General features: G+C 39.7%; 1 protein-coding gene across 6 annotated transcripts in view; it reads right to left on the bottom strand.

Moving 5' to 3' along the window:
* ERC1 (ELKS/RAB6-interacting/CAST family member 1) overlaps positions 1-16,760 on the bottom strand; it is a 296,094-nt gene that overhangs the window by 33,515 nt on the left and 245,819 nt on the right. For 4 of the 6 annotated variants that reach the window (XM_015422884.1, XM_015422885.1, XM_015422886.1 and 1 more), the window contains one exon: positions 3,119-3,220. In XM_015422884.1, the coding sequence (XP_015278370.1) occupies positions 3,119-3,220 (102 nt within the window). Of the gene's footprint in view, positions 1-1,652; positions 1,722-3,118; positions 3,221-16,760 lie in introns of those variants that run through there. The other 2 variants (XM_015422888.1, XM_015422889.1) reach the window with 1 other exon arrangement.

The raw sequence follows: 16,760 nt of genomic DNA, 5'->3' as shown, positions 1-16,760 counted from the left end.
AAAGAATTTAACACGAAGGATGGCGCTTTTCCATCTGTTCAGCCCCACCCCCTGATTGCTCAAGCTGCAACTTGGTGCTGTTTTATTAATTACTGATTGACCATTTGATGTTTATACCTTTTAAATATTTTAATGCTTGTCAGACATCTTGTATGTTCTTTTTGAACAGAAAGGTGGGCTATAAATACATATATAGACCAAGGACTTGGGCAACTGATCTCCTGAAGCATATAAAAGGGTAGCAGGCAAAGCTCTGTTTGTGAATATTAGTATTTCACAGACTTTGCATTTTTATGCTAGTAAGACAAATGTTTCCACTTTCCCAAGCAGTAAAGGAGTCAATTTTTCATCCCTCACTTTCATATTCTGCTTGTCTTCTAACCCTTTCTTTTGTCAGCCTTGGCTTACCCTTGTTCTCACTTCTTATGATTTCAGATGTAATATTTAGATCGCAGCAAAAAAGTGGTAAAAAGTCCCTAATGTCCCAGGATGTCGTCACCTAATTATCTGTTGTGGCAGTTTGGTTTTCCATAGTAACAAGGAAAAAACAACAATAATCAGGTCTAGTAACACAAACAAGAACAATCAATTCACACGTTGCTGACGGAATGACTCGTATTTAGAGTCTAGAACAATCATGCATTTTCTCACAATATCCTCTTCTCTGTGCATGGTGAATTAATTTGTAGCCCCCTTTGATCAATATCTGCCATAATTTTATGATGAAAATCAGCCTGAACAGCCCCTGCTTTGAGTGAATTCCTCATTTCCCCATCAACTTACCTCATCTTACCCTTGTTGGCATTCTTCTACAAAATACTTACATTCTTCTTAATCATCTTGAACAGCTTAACACCATATACAAACACACAGACATGGCAGAGAAGCAACTCCAAAGGGGTATGAGATCACCAATGAGCATGAATTAAATCACATTTTTTCCGAAAAGGAATTTCCAATTCAGCCTCTAGGTTGTGAAATTAAAAGTTTTACCCTGTCACAGCTGGATAATGTTTGCAACAATATATATTTAACAAGGCAATTAATTAGGCAGAATGTGTGCAGAGAAGTTGGAATTATTTCTTCCGCCAAATTACTATTAACCTTCTCCAAATCCTCTTCTGTTTCATTAACCTTTTAAAGTTAAATTTGGGGGGGGGGGGTCACCTGACAATCCTGCAGCAATCTCAACATCACAGATCATTGTGCTCAAATCTTGGCACCTAAACAGTGGGAAAATGACCTCTTGGGTCACTTGTTTCTTATTTGCTTTTTAAATGAAATATTTGGAGCATACAGCTTTGTCATAGGTGTTTTCTGACTGCAAGTATTTGTAACTATGGTTAAACTGTACTGCTGAATTACAGGGGACACATTTCCTGACCCAACTTGAATCATGCTGCTGCTTATCATATAAATTCAATCACATGCTCTGGGAGCTTATCCCCACAATGCTACACAGAACAGTAACAAGTTTTAACAGAGATTTTTTAAAAAATAAAAAATACAACAAACAATTAGGAAAAACATCTACATGCAAAGGCCACATTAGAAAGGGAAAGGAAAGACACCCAAACCTCATGAATCACAGAGAAGCAAGATGCAAGAGTGACCATGGGAAACTTTTCTACTGGTAAAGAAAGCCGATTCTCACCGTTCTGAACAAAATGGCTGAACTAAGAGCAGCTGATTGGCTATGCCCAAATACCCTCCTCCTCATCCTATTGGTTGAGAGAAGACAAAGGGGAAAAGCCCCAGAGCAGCATGGGAATGAAATAAAGAGTTAGTTAGTATTTAAACCACACACAAGAATAGCATTCTAGTGGTAGGACAAAGAAGCTTCCAATTCTTTCATAGACTATTCTGAGGCTTTCAAGTAACTTGAAATCACTGTATTCATCCCTGAGTGCCTTGAACTGTCAATTTCTCATGAAAGCAGATGCAATCTACCACTATATCCAAACGTTTCTATGGCTGACTGTACCCTCAGTCACATAGAATCTCTATCTTTCATTGAGTCATATATCCCTTACATATTATGTAAAGACTTTTGCCCCTTTTCAGCATGCAAAACAAATACCATTCTATTCCCCAGGAGAACTGGAGAGCACTGCTTTAATCTACAACATCAGTGCTGCTGCTCCACCATGACAAATGTTATGGCTGACATCTCCAAATAACTGCTTGGAAGTTTCAATTTACTGATGGGCTCATTCTTAAGTTTAAAACTCAACATGATAGGAAGGGCTGGAGAGAGTAAATTTACAAGTGGTCATTATTTCACTTTTTACTGCGGCACTTGGTCTTTCCAGCACACCCACTGACCATGGCCCCCATCTTCTCCTCTCAATATCATCTTTGAAAGTAGCAGAAAGAATTATTTTTTATCAATGGAGAATTTCAAGCCGTTTCAGGGACTTCCCCTCCTCATCATAATCATTCTGTCGCACAGATTCATAATGTAAATATGTTAAGCTCCCTCCAAGTCCAAAATATGCTGTTGTTTCAGGCTGTTTCCTTTAATGAGCCAGGCAGTAACCAAAAAATATTTATTAATATTTTAACTAAACTGGCATCGTCAAAATCCTTCTAAGTAGCTGGCTCTTGCACTATCTTACAGGGTTTAACAAAGCCTTTTGATAGCTTTGAAGCATTTCTTGGTGTAGTAAGTGCAGACTCTAAACTGGAAATTATAAATTGATTCCCTTTTAAGTAAACCTGGATTGAGCTTGTGAGGGGACAGTGTGCTGTCCTTTAGCACACAGGCTGGGCTTTGCTCATGGGGAATGAAGACAATTTCTCCCTTACAACCAAGCAACAAGGCTGAAGATTTAATCAGAGAGTGTAGGTTTCCAGGAATACAAGTAGTGTGGCACACTCTTCACATGAATCACTGGAAGAAAGACAGGACATCTGACCTATTCCAGAACAATATTTCTGAAATAATAAAATCGAGCTATCTAACTATTTATACAAGATTAAAGATATCTATGTGATAAACACAGCAAGTTCGCTCTTCTAATTCCAGTTTACAAGAGTTGTTTGTTCCCAGATACTACAAACATCAGCATCAACAAAAAATAATAAGCAAAGATCAGTTTAAAATGAAAGATCTTACCTGATCTGGGGAGGGTTTATGATTAGTTTGGTTGGAATGAGATGACGATTTGAGGTGGTCATCATCATAGTTATCTGCCATCAATTTCATGCGATTTTGTGTCTATTAAAAAAGTAGAAAAGAAAATCAATTTAAATTTCCTGCTATAAATAGGTTGGCACCAAACAATATTTAATTCCAATTTAAATTGATTTGGGAAACAGATTTCATATGGACAAGTCACTGGGAACATCTGCTAATGGCAAAGCATTGATAAAAAATTGAATTATGAAGATGTAATGATATTGTACAAAACTATACTTATTGTAAGTGGGGGACTCACAGGGAGTTGCGGGGGATGTCTCATCCCCCCCCTCAACTATTTCCTTTCTCTGAAAGCCTCCATAGCCTCTCCCATTTTCCTGGTTCCTTCTCTTCTTCCCACCTAATAGCCACCCTCCTTTTATCTACCCTATTTTCAGATTTCCATCCTTCCCTTCCCCTGGTACCCTTTATGGATTAGCTGTACGGTGCTAGCCACAGGGCTGGGCCTAGTTGTGTGGTGGGGAACCCATAAGTACTTGAGGGGGTCACCTCAGATTCCCCTGAATCACATTCCCCACTCCTTTTCCTCATTCCCTCCTCCTGGCAACCTCATCTGCACCTTTTCCTTGCTTCCTTCTCTCCCCCTAAACACCTTTTGATCCCGCCCCTTCAGCTATATTATTTCATTTATATCCTGCCTTTCTGCATAATGGGAACCAAAAGCAGCTTACATCATAAGAACATAAGAGACGCCAATGTTGGATCAGGCCAAAGGCTGATCAAGGACCAAATCAAGGATCATCTCTCCCCTGGTAGGTTCCGTGACCATCTGCTCCATAGCACAGTCATTTAGAGTGTCTAGACACTCATTCTCCTCTCCTCCATTTTATCCACATAATAACCCCAAAGTAAGTTAAGCTGAGAATATGTAATTGGCCCAAGTTTACCCAGTGAGCATCCACGGTAGGGTGGCGATTTGAACCAGGCTCCCCCAGATCCTTGTCTGAAACTCTAACCATTACATTACACTGACTTGTGTGTGTGAGTGGGGGGGACGACTGCTGTTGAAAAGTAGCAAGTCACCAGGTATGGCCCTGGTGAGTCCTTGCTAAAAGGCAAAACAGCCCCAAGAATGTCCCTGCCCCATCTTTTATGGACAGAAACTAATGCATGAAGGCTAGCGGTTACCTAGCAATGGCCACTGATGGGATTTGTTTCTTAAAGCTATAAGCATGCTTCTATCATTTTGGAGTCTTTAAACCCCCCCCAAGTTTGTTTTAAGACTCCCCCCCCCCTGCAAAACTGGATCATTTTTCAGGTTGCAGAAAGATCTGTCGTCTCTTCATGGCTCCAATCTCCAGCTTTAAATATTTGGCCATGCTGAGAATTAGATATATTGATTGCTATAGTAATGAAAACTGGTTCGTGGAAGTGACTGGTACAGACATCTGGGTTTATTCATGTACCTAATACGTGATACAAACAAACAGAAGTGACCAATACTGAATTGGGACAATGGATACAACTCAAAGGTTTAAATTTCTCTTAAATCAGCTCCTCTGATCAAAACTGTTTAAAGTTTCTCCACACTATGCTTGATAACCTTGGACCTACACATATTCAAACTGACCTACCTCACAGGGTTGCTGTGAAGATACAATAGAGGAGAGAAGAATGATGTAAGCTGTTTTAGGTCTCCACTGGGAAGAAATATGTGTATAAATGAAGAAATAAGAATTGTATTTGCATTTAGGACTGAAGAGGTATACCTGCTATAAATGAAAAGGGAAAATACATTATATTCTTGAGGATATCTTCCCGAATCTGTATTCTGTAATTCTATCTGCTGTTTTACCTTATGTATACATCCTTAGATTCCCTAAATAAGTATTGTTGCGCCATTATTCTCCCTTCAATCATTCTCTCTCTCTCTCTCTCGCATACACACACACAAAACGTGTGGTCTAACCACTAAATCCTGTGGGAAAGAAATGAGTAACACAGTTATGTCCATGCTGCCTTGAATGCCTGAGGCTGAGAACTCCATGGCTGGCTGAAAAAATATGCACCAGTAAGTTCAAACTCTTGGTGCAAAACCAAACTACATTCTAGAAGGGCTTTTCACTACTTATGCACAACTGAAAATTATTGGAAGTGGCAAGAAATGCAAAGCACTATTTCTGTTATAATAATCAATTAAAATGAGCTATTTAGCAGTCCCCATTCGGACTGCATTCAACTCCCCCCCCCACTTTAAATCTCTGGTCAGCTCACTGGTTCTACAGCACAATAATGAAACCCATTTGTTTAATCAATGGTGCTTCTATCCTGTGTTGGAAATGCTGTTATAGTAACTATGTTAAAAGCAAAACAAAATATTGATATTGAATAGTCCTATATGGCACAGCTTTTTTGGGGGGGCAATTTATCTGTATATGTACCTGAGAGGAGGAGGCTATACCCTGATAAACCTCTGCCATCTACACTAAAATCTGTATATCTGACTAAAACGTTCCTAATAAATGTTTTCTTCACACACCATCAGCTGCCTTAGAAATGTCAACTCAGAAGCAATCATGAAGCTTATTTCAAATTTCTTTTGCAAGGTTAAAAACAGTGTTAAACTGCCACCATAATGAACTGGAAGGAAAACTCTGATGTGGGCTACATGAGCTAAGATACTACTAAAAATCAAAGATGACTATAGTAAGATACCACCAAAAATCAAAGTCCTCCATAGCTTATTTGACCGTATGAACATTTTCATTCAATACTGTGAACATTTTCATGAGACCATCTCTGATTCTCACTTGGATAATTTATAACCATGGTTACAAATTTACAGTAAACCAACAGATTTGTTGATTTTAACTTCTGCAAACTAAGGACACACTTTGAAAAAGGTTATGGCAGCTGCAGTATGCTAGCGTCATATGGAATCAAAAGGAAAATATTCTAACGTTTTCCTCTAACAGTGTTAAGCTTTTGCTTATTAAACTAAGCTTACACTTCCCTTCAGTGTCTCAAAAAAGGCACAGCGAGATTTTGGTAACAGGCAAATTTAATAAATGTAATCATTGCATAAATTGGATAAGAGGCAGCTAACTAAAACAAAGAAAGTCCTTTGACTGATCGTAGTCCTGGTTCTCCTATCAAAGCAGCCCACAGAGCCCAAACATGGCTAGATTCAGCTACAAAGGTCCTTTCAGATCATTCTCTCAACCAAAGATCTGGATCAAGATGGAATATTCAAACCAGCACTCCCTTTCTCACCATCATATTATAAAGATCTTTGGAAACAATGATCTCAGCGTATATTATCTCATTTTTTTGTGTAATCTGAACACTGCAGTTTCTGGCTTGGCTAATCATCCTGAACAAGCTGTATTAATGTTTTAATATACAATCTGGAGAGTCCCAATGTGAGGCATGTACTTGTGAAAAATGGTCATGGCAACTCAGCCATTTGGCAAACTAAATAACAATGTTCTCCAGGTTGCTCTCATTTCATTTTTTAGTCAGCGTCGAGTATTTCACTGAATACACAAACATGCTTAAAAAACCCTCCAAGACAAAGTGACTCTTTAACCCCAGAAGGAAAATACACAGGGGGCTCATTTTCAAATGTTCCAGTCACCACTAGCTACCACTGTTTCCAAAATCCTGGTCAGAACATTATTTCTTTGCACGTATACCCTGAGCAATCAATTTGGGTAGAAGGAAAACACACAAAAAATCATTGTTATGTAAACGGTCCCTTTATCAACTTGAGTAAACCCTATAAAGCTCAAGAGAGGGTCCAATAATCCTATATAGAACACACTGCTAATTCCTGTAAAGATGGAGATGAGACAGTTGCACTTTGGGTAATGTCCCCATATCGTTTCCCTGTCTGGATTCCTGTAAAATAGTGTGACTTAGGGCCAATTTACATGATCACTTGGGGGGCTTAAGTCCATTTAGGCTTACATTCCCCCTGCACAGGCTGAAAGTAGGTGTGGTTAATTCTGAAGTATCTAATTGAAATCAATTAACATTCTTGCAGTAACTTTTGCCTATGTCTAAAAATGCCTTGCTGTGTCCCACAACTTGGCCATCATCCTGTTCATCCGCTGTGTCCATCCACACACCTAAGAAAGTCATTACAATACAATCAAAAGTTAATGTTAAAAAGCATTTTTTAAAAAAAAGAATCAAGATCAGCAAAATAAACAGTACTTTACAAAGAATGGTGTAGATATCCTTCCCCCTATATGAAGATTACGACTTTCTAGAAAACCTGTTATGCATGGAGTGGCTATGGGGCCAGCTATCCATATCCAACTACAGTTGCTGTATAAGTGCTCAATGTAAAGGGTAATACCCATTTTTAAGGTGAGCATCTAAGAGAACTTGATATTAAAAAATAAAAGCATTCAAAAAAGGCAAGAATAACAAGATCAGTTTCAGGTGGTGGAAATTATAACTTCTTTGCTTATTATGAAGGCTCCCAGAGTCTTACATACTCCTCTTAAGTAGTTATGTGTCCTTTTGATCTTTAATTACAGCTCGTTGCATCACAGGCTCCCTAACAAGTGTGAAATAAAGATAAAGCACTGTGGTAAACATTCTCACCTCTTGTTTACAGGCCCTGGAAACAAAGGGAAAACACCTGACCTACCTTTGACCACAACTCTTAGATGTGGTAGTACAATGCCCAAGATCACATACTTCACATATCTAAAAGGGTTAGCAATGAACAATTCTTTTAAAACCCAATGCAGCTGGGAAGAAGTCCAAATGTGGTTACTTTGAAACTGGAAATATGCTATTTCACGCTCTTGCAAAATAAATGACTGGGATGGTGACATGGGAAATTAGTCTGGTTATCAGTGTGGAAGCGTAGCACTTCCGTGACGCAACCGAGGCTTCCCGCCGAAAACACGCAGCAAAAAACTAGTACCTCGGAGGTACTAGTTTCCGGAAACTGCGGGGCAAGGGCAGGTGTCTGATCGCGTTTCCGGAGGCATCTGGCGCCCGCCCATGTCCTCTTGCAAAAAAGTTTTTTTTCCCAAAGTCTCCGTGGATGCGCACAAGCAACCAACGGAGCATGCGCAGTCGCGGTGTACACGAAAAAAAACCCCATCCAGTTTGCCGCACCACACGCTTCTTTTTCGCGTGTGGGATTGTCATGCGATCGGCACCTCTCCCTTCCCATGGAACCTCCACGGTACCTCCACGGGAGGTCTGATCACTTTACCGCACAGTAGTTTGCCCCGGGGCAAACTGCCATGCTTCCCCCCCGCAGTTTCCTGCCCATGTGACGGGGCCTTGGTGCATAAAGACAGGAGCCATCTGAGAAACAGGATACAATTTAGCTGATTAATAATTTAATCATTATGCATAGATCAAGATGGGTAGCCGTGTTAGTCTGTCTGTAGCAGCAGAAAAGAGCAAGACTCCAGTAGCACCTTTAAGACTAACAAAATATGTGACAGGGTATGAGCTTTTGCGAGTCACTGCTCACTTCAGATGGATTCCCATTCTAGCTGTATCTGAAGAAGTGAGCAGTGACTCACAAAAACTCATGCCCTGCCACATATTTTGTTAGTCTTAAAGGTGCTACTCTTTTCTGTGAGTTCCATGTGATAGTGATTCTATCAAGAGTTACAATAAATGTATTACAGAATAAAACATTTCTCTTAATTTAGGAAGGAGCTACATGTAGCCACATTTAGAGAGAAGAGACATTCATAATTTACCATAGTGAACATTTCAAAGGGAGCGGGGCAGGGTGAAGAAGTGGCACTCTCAGTCTAATTCTGGGCTCTGAAGTAAGCTGCATTTTAACAAGCAGGCAGGGGTCATTACTAGGGTATGGCTTCTTTATATATATGGCCACATAGTCAGTTTATAGTACAAATAAAATTTACTGAATGCTGAGGCAAAGCAGGATAAGAGCTAAGGCCTTTAATTCTTTTCATTCAGGTAATCTGGAGAATTTCATGGAGCTAGATGAAGGTAGGTAGGAAGACTAATATTTACACTTGCAATATTAATGTTCACCACTGGTTTGAAATCTGACTGACTGCATGTGAAGTGTACAGCAAGGATTCCAGCAGCAAATCAGGGCAGAGGGACCACTTTGATAACACATTCCAAAGAAGCCATACACTGCATGTCTCTTACACCAGCTGGTAAATTTGCCCCCAGATAAAATGCAAATGAACACTAGGCCTTTGTTCCACGTTCCCCCTCCACTCAACATTACCAAGTCATAAAAGGCTTTAGGGGGAACGAAACTGCTGCCTCCCTGACACCTATGCCTGTATTAACTTTGAGGCAGAGGGACATGACAACAACAAGTTTACAGTTTGTCCTTCAGGCTAATACAGATTGCAATGGGGATGAATGAGAAATGAAGTTGCCTTGTACCAAAGTCAGACCATTGGTGAGCAAGTTCAGTTCTGATTGCCAGAGTTTCTCCAGGGTCTTTCACATCACCCACTACCTGAGATGATAGGGATTGAACCTGGGACCTTCTGCATACAAAGGTGATGTTCAATCTCTGATACAGTCTCTCCCCAAGTGTACGACTTTTTAGATTTCTACTGTTTTATACTACTAGTAGCACTACTACTAGACAGTACTGTTCTTGTCTGCTCGATCATCACAGCAATTCTGACTCTAGAAGTTTAGAAATGTAGCTATAGAATATCCAAGATCCTTCATGAAATATGGCATGGGAATGACTTCTCATATAACCTCTAGAGTACATACATTTAGTCTTGGATCCAAATGACTGGTTTGAACAGTCCTCTGTCAGTTTGTACTCAACTATAAGTAGCCTTTACTTCAGGTCCAATATTCGGTCAATCTTGCCTGTCTGGAAAGATTTCCACATTATTTATTTATTTATTTCATTTCATTTATACCCCGCCCTCCCCGCACGCGGGCTCAGGACGGCTTACACAGGCACAAAGTGCAGTAAAAGTAAAACAGGTTAAAACAATTAAGACTAAAATTCACATCAAACAGGATACATGAAAGACTATAAATACACACTCCCCCATTGCATATCAGGGAGGGATCAAAGGGGGGGGGGAAGTCATGGGCCACGATGTTCCAGATGGGAGGTTATAGCTTTATTGGATCCAGAGATCAGAGCAAAAAGCACACAAAATAAATTATAATCTGTTAAATCAATTAGTTTTGAAATCATCACATGTAGGATAATACCTGAATGATTTTAACATTACCAAGATGTGACAGGCACTGCTTTCAACTTATTGATCCAGCACTCAAAGGCTGAAAACCACTGCAGTATACGGGAACTTGGTACCCAGACCCGATTCCTGAATCCTAAAGAAGCCCAGCTTGATTATCCTGAGGAATTTTGGCTATTTCATGTTAACAGGCTGAGCCACAACAGACAAGAAGAATCTTGCTTACGTGGAAGAAGCCTAACCACGTGATCTCAGGACTTCTGAAATGTGGTAGAGGCTATTAAATGTTATAGCTCAGCAGTTTGACTAATGAGAAGACAGGCACAGTCTATCCTTGCTGTATAATTAATGATACAATAAAACTGAAGAACAGTGCAAAAAGGCAATGGGGTTTTATATTGAACTTAATGACCTTGTGTGCATGGGTGCTCGCTGATGAATGATCAAGGTTCCTTTGATGAGAATGTGACCGGTAAGTAAGTAGGTTTCTTGGAAGATACCAGTCATACTGACCCCTCAAAAGAAAATAATTGGATAATAAATTTTAATAATATCGAAACAAATTTACAACTTAGTAAGAATTAGTTTGGGTGAGGTCTCTTTGATCAATGTAAAAGGGGATACAAGACCAGAGCGGGAGAATGTTTTTTTTCTTCTTTCTCAAACTTCATTCCTTCTTCAACCCAATACCCCCATCCCTCTTCTTTAACAACAGCCTCTCTGCTTTTCTGATTCCTCTTTAACTAAGCTTTTGTTGACAGGTAGTCTCATAACAGAGGGTAAAACTTGGAGGTCTTCCTTTAACTAGATGGGCAGGATGTAAAGAGGAGAGTAGGGTTTGAATATAATAATATTGTTATAAAACCAATTGTTATTTGCTTTTATGACTTCTTTTCACTGTCCATGTGTTGTACCTGTCTATATACTTTTGCTGTCTCTCTTTTACTTGTTTAGTGATTTCATTCATCTATGATTCCTAGTTGCTTTATCTGAAATGCATTAGCAGTTTGGTCATTCCCCCCATTGTTCTTACATTGTCGCTTTTTATGTTAATATTTGATCCAGTTATTTCCTTTACTTGTCTCTTCATTGTGCCCAATAGATCAGTGTTGGCCTGCTGTGTAAATGAAGACCCAGATTTTCAGAAACTATTTTAGATTTCTATGTATTATGTATTAAAAATATTAGCAAAAAATGTGCATGTTCCCCTTTTTAAAAAACACAGGCCTAAAACGATAGCTTATGTTTTAGTCTTTTAGTTATTGGGACCACTGCATGTGTTATGTAATAGTGAGTGACACTATGTTGGAAGTAATCTGAGGATAGCAGCAGATCTTATAGCTTTTCAGCAGTCTATCTTCATTGATTTTTCTATTTTTTTTAATACACAGACACACAATATCAAGTTTTAAAGTTTTTTATTACCCAAGTGCCTTTTCTGGTCTTTTTAGGAAAGTGTCAGAAACTGCTGAAGTAAGGGATTCAATAAGACACATGGCAAGAGGATCTAAACAGCACTAAAATTAATGACGTGTCAGTAAAGTTGTCTATAATTTCAATTTCCTCATCTGGATTTTCCAGCAATAAGTAAATTGCTGTAATGAAAATAGTCAATTTGGATCCAAAGCAGGGGTTATTTTGCCAACTGAAGGAAAACTGAGAAGTACAGCTTAACTTTCAGGTAGAAATTATAAGATGCAGTTCAGCTGCCAGCTGCCAGTGATAGGCTGAATATATAAAAATATGGAAATTCTTTATAGGCCATTGATTTTGCTACACTATGTTAATATCCAATATGAATGAAAAGCTTGAGAAGGACAACATTTACTGTTATAATTTAATAATCACTTGAGGAATATAATCTGTGTTAATGGGAAAATTCAGGACTCAAATGTTTCAATTTCACTGCAGTCTCACCTACTGGACAGCAAATGGCAGGTCTTCACAACCTGGGGCTCACCAAACCAAGCACAAGCCAACATCAAAATGTGGTGGCTGAAAGGCGTGATAAATTTTCTATTTTTGTTGCCTGATTGCAGATGTGTAAAAAAGGAGGGAGAGGAGACCACCGACACCTAGCAGGGTACAATACATGGCTGATGGGCCATGCTTGGTTTGGTAGGTCACAAGTTGCGCCAGCTCTGTTTAGGGAAAGGCATTTAGGGTTGCCAGGTCCCCCTGGCCACTGGCGGGGGATGGGGGCAGCTGATCTTTCATCTGCAGAAATTGCACTGACCAATTTCGTAGAAATTACCAAGAAAGACATTTCAAGTTTTGTTCCTCCGGAAGTGAAATGTACATAGTTACAGGCCTGTATCAAAACACACACACCCAAAGCCTTGAGGACCCATGTTTTTGGTGGGCGGTGGTGGCAATTTTGGCTGATTCCTCTTTCCCACTGCATACCCCTATTTTGCCCCACCTGCAGGACCCTAAGGAACAAAATTCCAGAGGCTCAGTGCCACCCTTTTCCAAAAAGTTAAAAGCCCTCATGACTTAGAAATGTGTGATTGGATATTGGCTACACCTGAAACTTTAAAGAGGAGAGATGTTTCTTTTTAAAGTGATGACTGTTACTAACATCACTGAATAAAGCAACAGTTACTTAGGGACAATATGAAAAGCTATCACAATTTCAGGCAACACAATAGTCTTATAACTACTCCTCTAACCAAGAAAGACAATGCCTGGTTCTGACTTGCAGGCAAAGTATCAAACTCTAATAAAAGAACACTGTAATGCCAATGAACTGCTTGCAAAGCAACAATAACAACACAACAACCCCAAGCCCTCGCACAGCAATGCTTGTCTAAGAATGCAGCTTTTCCTTTTAATCAGCAAGAAATACTTTTAGTGGTCTGGGAATTAACTGAAATGGCAGTGCATAAAGCTGCTGAACATTCAATTTTTTTTAAAAAAACCCAACGATTGTACTTCTATACAACCTAGCACTTTGCAGGGAGCTTCAAAGAGTCCTACTTCAACAGAAAAAAACCCTCTTTCTTCCACTCCAAATCCAGCAACTGTTGGGGGGGGGGGGGGGAGACGGGACTCTTACCAATAGATACAAATTCCTGGATTCTAAAGTGATGGGGACTGCTCAATGTCAGCTTAACACAGGCTGTCTGCAAGAGCCCAGGAACAGATCTGTGCATATACACGAATGTGCCTGTGTCTGCATCATGTAAACACTGCTGATAGCAACATTATTTAAAGAAACAAAACTATCTGTGCCTGCTATTAAGCTCTGGCAGATTAATAATCAAAGTTGGCTCAACAAAAAGTGCAGTCTTGTCCTACTTTTACGCTTAAGTATAACCAAACATTTTCACAACAATTGCCAGAGAAGAGAAGCAAATTGCACAGACAGAAACACCTTATAAAACAGGACATTTCCGGTCCACAGAGTGGCTGTGGAAGGGCTTCCCCATTGCCTTTGCAATTCTTATGAAAAACAAACTCTGCAGACCCCTATTTTGCATGATTGCCGTGGATCTTGCCATGAATCTTGGTCATGCTTCAGATAGGTTGTCCCCTATTTTTTAAGCACTGTTTCATGTCTATCTAATACTTACTGTGTGCCTGTATCCATGATCAGTTTTCCCTGAGCTTGATTCTGGTGATAAAACTGTACATATAAATGTGCAGCGCACATGCTTCCACAATGGTTTCACCACTGTTAAACTCTGTATGTTTGGAAACACCCCCAAATTAGTGTCAGGCATTTTCATGATATTAATAACTGTTGGACCCTGTGCCAACAGCAGGAAGAAACGGCCAACCCCTCTCACAAATAAGTCATAAGGAGGCAGAACATTCCTATCTTTCCACACAATTCCTCAGGGAGAACCATAGAAAAATACCTATCCATCGACACTATCCACATGTCTGGTCCACTGGCAGACATACTTCCTGTCCATTCTCATGGTCACCACAAGTAGTATACAGAGGCACAGAGAATTCCTGTCCATCATCCCTGTCAGTGATATACGATAAAAGGGTTACTATACAACACTTTCTTGGGGGGATCGTGAAGCCTGCTTTCTTATGTCAAATCTGCATGACAGTTCAGATAACACCACCAATTGTCAAGCATTTGAACATGCACAAAAAAAGGAGAAAGAGGTCTTCCATTTTACATTATCCTAAAAGTAATTTAGATGAACTAGTTAAGTCTTATCCACCTGCTATTTAATCCATCCCCCCTTCAACCCTAACTCAAAAACTAATTTCAGGAAAGGTGAGGGTGTGGATGCAATATGTCTCATGCACACTGCTCTCCTCCTCCCCAATTTCCTGGCTTCCACTTCTCTGTAATGCTCTGACACTACTAGTGTATGACAAAGGAAAAGGATGTTGGGAACTGCACATACTTATGACCCCCTCAAAAATATTTATTATTAGGATTATCTCACCATAGTGATCCACAGCTTTTGACTAGATTACTATAATGTGTTGTACATGAGACTGCCTTTGGAAACTTCTGCTGGTCCAAATGACAGCTGTAAAACTTAATTTATTTAATCAGTACTCGAAGTTCAACATTAGCACTTTGAGTTGTGCCTGGAAATAAACTGGAAACCACTGTAGATCTTTAGCACTTCCCAAATGGCGTGGCACTGGGGACCATGAAGGAACACCTCTCTCCCATACGAATCTGCCTGGCAACTGAGATGATCACTGCCAGTCCTCCTGGTAAAGAACATCCACTGGAAAAAGAGCTTCCTTTGTGACTGTACTATTTGTGAAACTCCCTCTTAAGATATCCCTGCTGGGTACTATCTCCACCACCTTTAAGGAACTAGGGAAAATTTATCTTGTGCACAAACTTCTAGTAGACTCCTCCCCCTACCCTTTCCTTGCTCTGTATGCTGATCTCAGTGCCACTGTTACACTAGTTTTTCTTTGTGTTTTTTGGGGGTATGTATATGGTTGCTTTGATTAGTGCTTTAATTACTGTAATCCAGTCTCTACCATTATTATTAACTGTCTTACATCCGAGAGAAAGTCAGCATACATATATTTAAAATGCACATTTTGCTGGGACCCCTGCCACAAGTGCCTGGGAAAACTACAGGTTTTGCCTCCCTGTGCCAACTTTATTCTAGATTGCACTGTTTCAATCTGCTGTGTGCTACTCTACGTACATTGTCTTGGTCTGATCTTAGATCATGACAGTAGTAGTACCCAAGTATTTGGCTTTGTAAATATGACACACAACAAAACACATTACATCAGCTAGCCACTGAGCAAAGAAAAAGCATTTTTAGAATAGTTTTAGAAGAATTCTCTATTGTATAGTGTGAGTATGTGGAGAAGCCTCCTTCAGCAAGAAACCTGAACTCTTCATTCAGTCTTGCTTACTGCTCTTATCCTTGATGACAGCATCATTCTAAGGCCAATGTCTGTTGAAGCAGCATTGGTAACTATGGACAAAAGCAGAGAAAGATTTGGGATGAAGATGCTAACAAAAAGAAGCTGGAATGCTTGGCTGATTTACTGGCAACTTAAGGTTTTGAGAAGGATTCCCAAAGCTATACATTTATAAAATCCCTAAAGTATCATAAAAGATAGAAGACCTACAGTGGGAAGGACAAATCAGGTTTGATTACTGTAAAAGGAAGAGAAAAGTTATTTCAGTATTCTTTTTTTTAAAAAAAAATTAAAATCCCCATAGGGATATTTTTTATTTTGCATATACTACAAACTACAAAGAAATATAGGGGAGGGACTACAACTAGGGATAAAGAAAAGCAAACCACACTAGACTAAAACCCCAAGAGAAGGAGATCTTTTCACTGTTAGTAAATATGTTAGTACCATTAGTTTTATTATCACAATATACTTGTTGAGTTCTTGCTTATAACAATTCACTTCTTGTATGTTATTTTGTTAGTTGTTATGAGAGAAGTTATGTATGGCTGCGAGAGTTGGACTATAAGGAAGGCTGAGCGCCGAAGAATAAATTCTTTTGAACTATGGTGCTGGAGAAGACTCTTGAGAGTCCCTTGGACTGCAAGAAGATCAAATCAGTCAATCCTAAAAGAAATCAACCCTGACTGTTCCCTGGAAAGCCAGATAATGAAACTGAAGCTCAAATACTTTGGCCACCAAATGAGAAGGGAGCACTCACTGGAGAAGACCCTGATGCTGGGAAAGATTGAAGGTCAAAGAAGACGGGGACGGCAAAGGATGAGATGGTTAGACAGTGTCATAGATGCAATGAACATGAAACTGAGCAAACTTCAGGGCGGAAGACCGGAAGGCCTGGTGTGATCTGGTACATGGGGTCGCGAAGAGTCGGACTCGACTGTGCGACTGAACAACAACAATGAGAGAAGTCTCTGATCATCTTCTTATTCTTTGCTTCAAAAGGCTATTTTCCAAGTCCTTCTGCCTTTACTTTGGCTTTC

The sequence above is a fragment of the Gekko japonicus genome, unplaced genomic scaffold, assembly GCF_001447785.1.
Source record: "Gekko japonicus isolate JY-2015 unplaced genomic scaffold, Gekko_japonicus_V1.1 scaffold34, whole genome shotgun sequence".
Taxonomy (NCBI): domain Eukaryota; kingdom Metazoa; phylum Chordata; class Lepidosauria; order Squamata; family Gekkonidae; genus Gekko; species Gekko japonicus.
The sequence above is the reverse complement of the archived record's forward strand: the minus strand, read 5'-3'. Positions and strand labels throughout refer to the sequence as shown.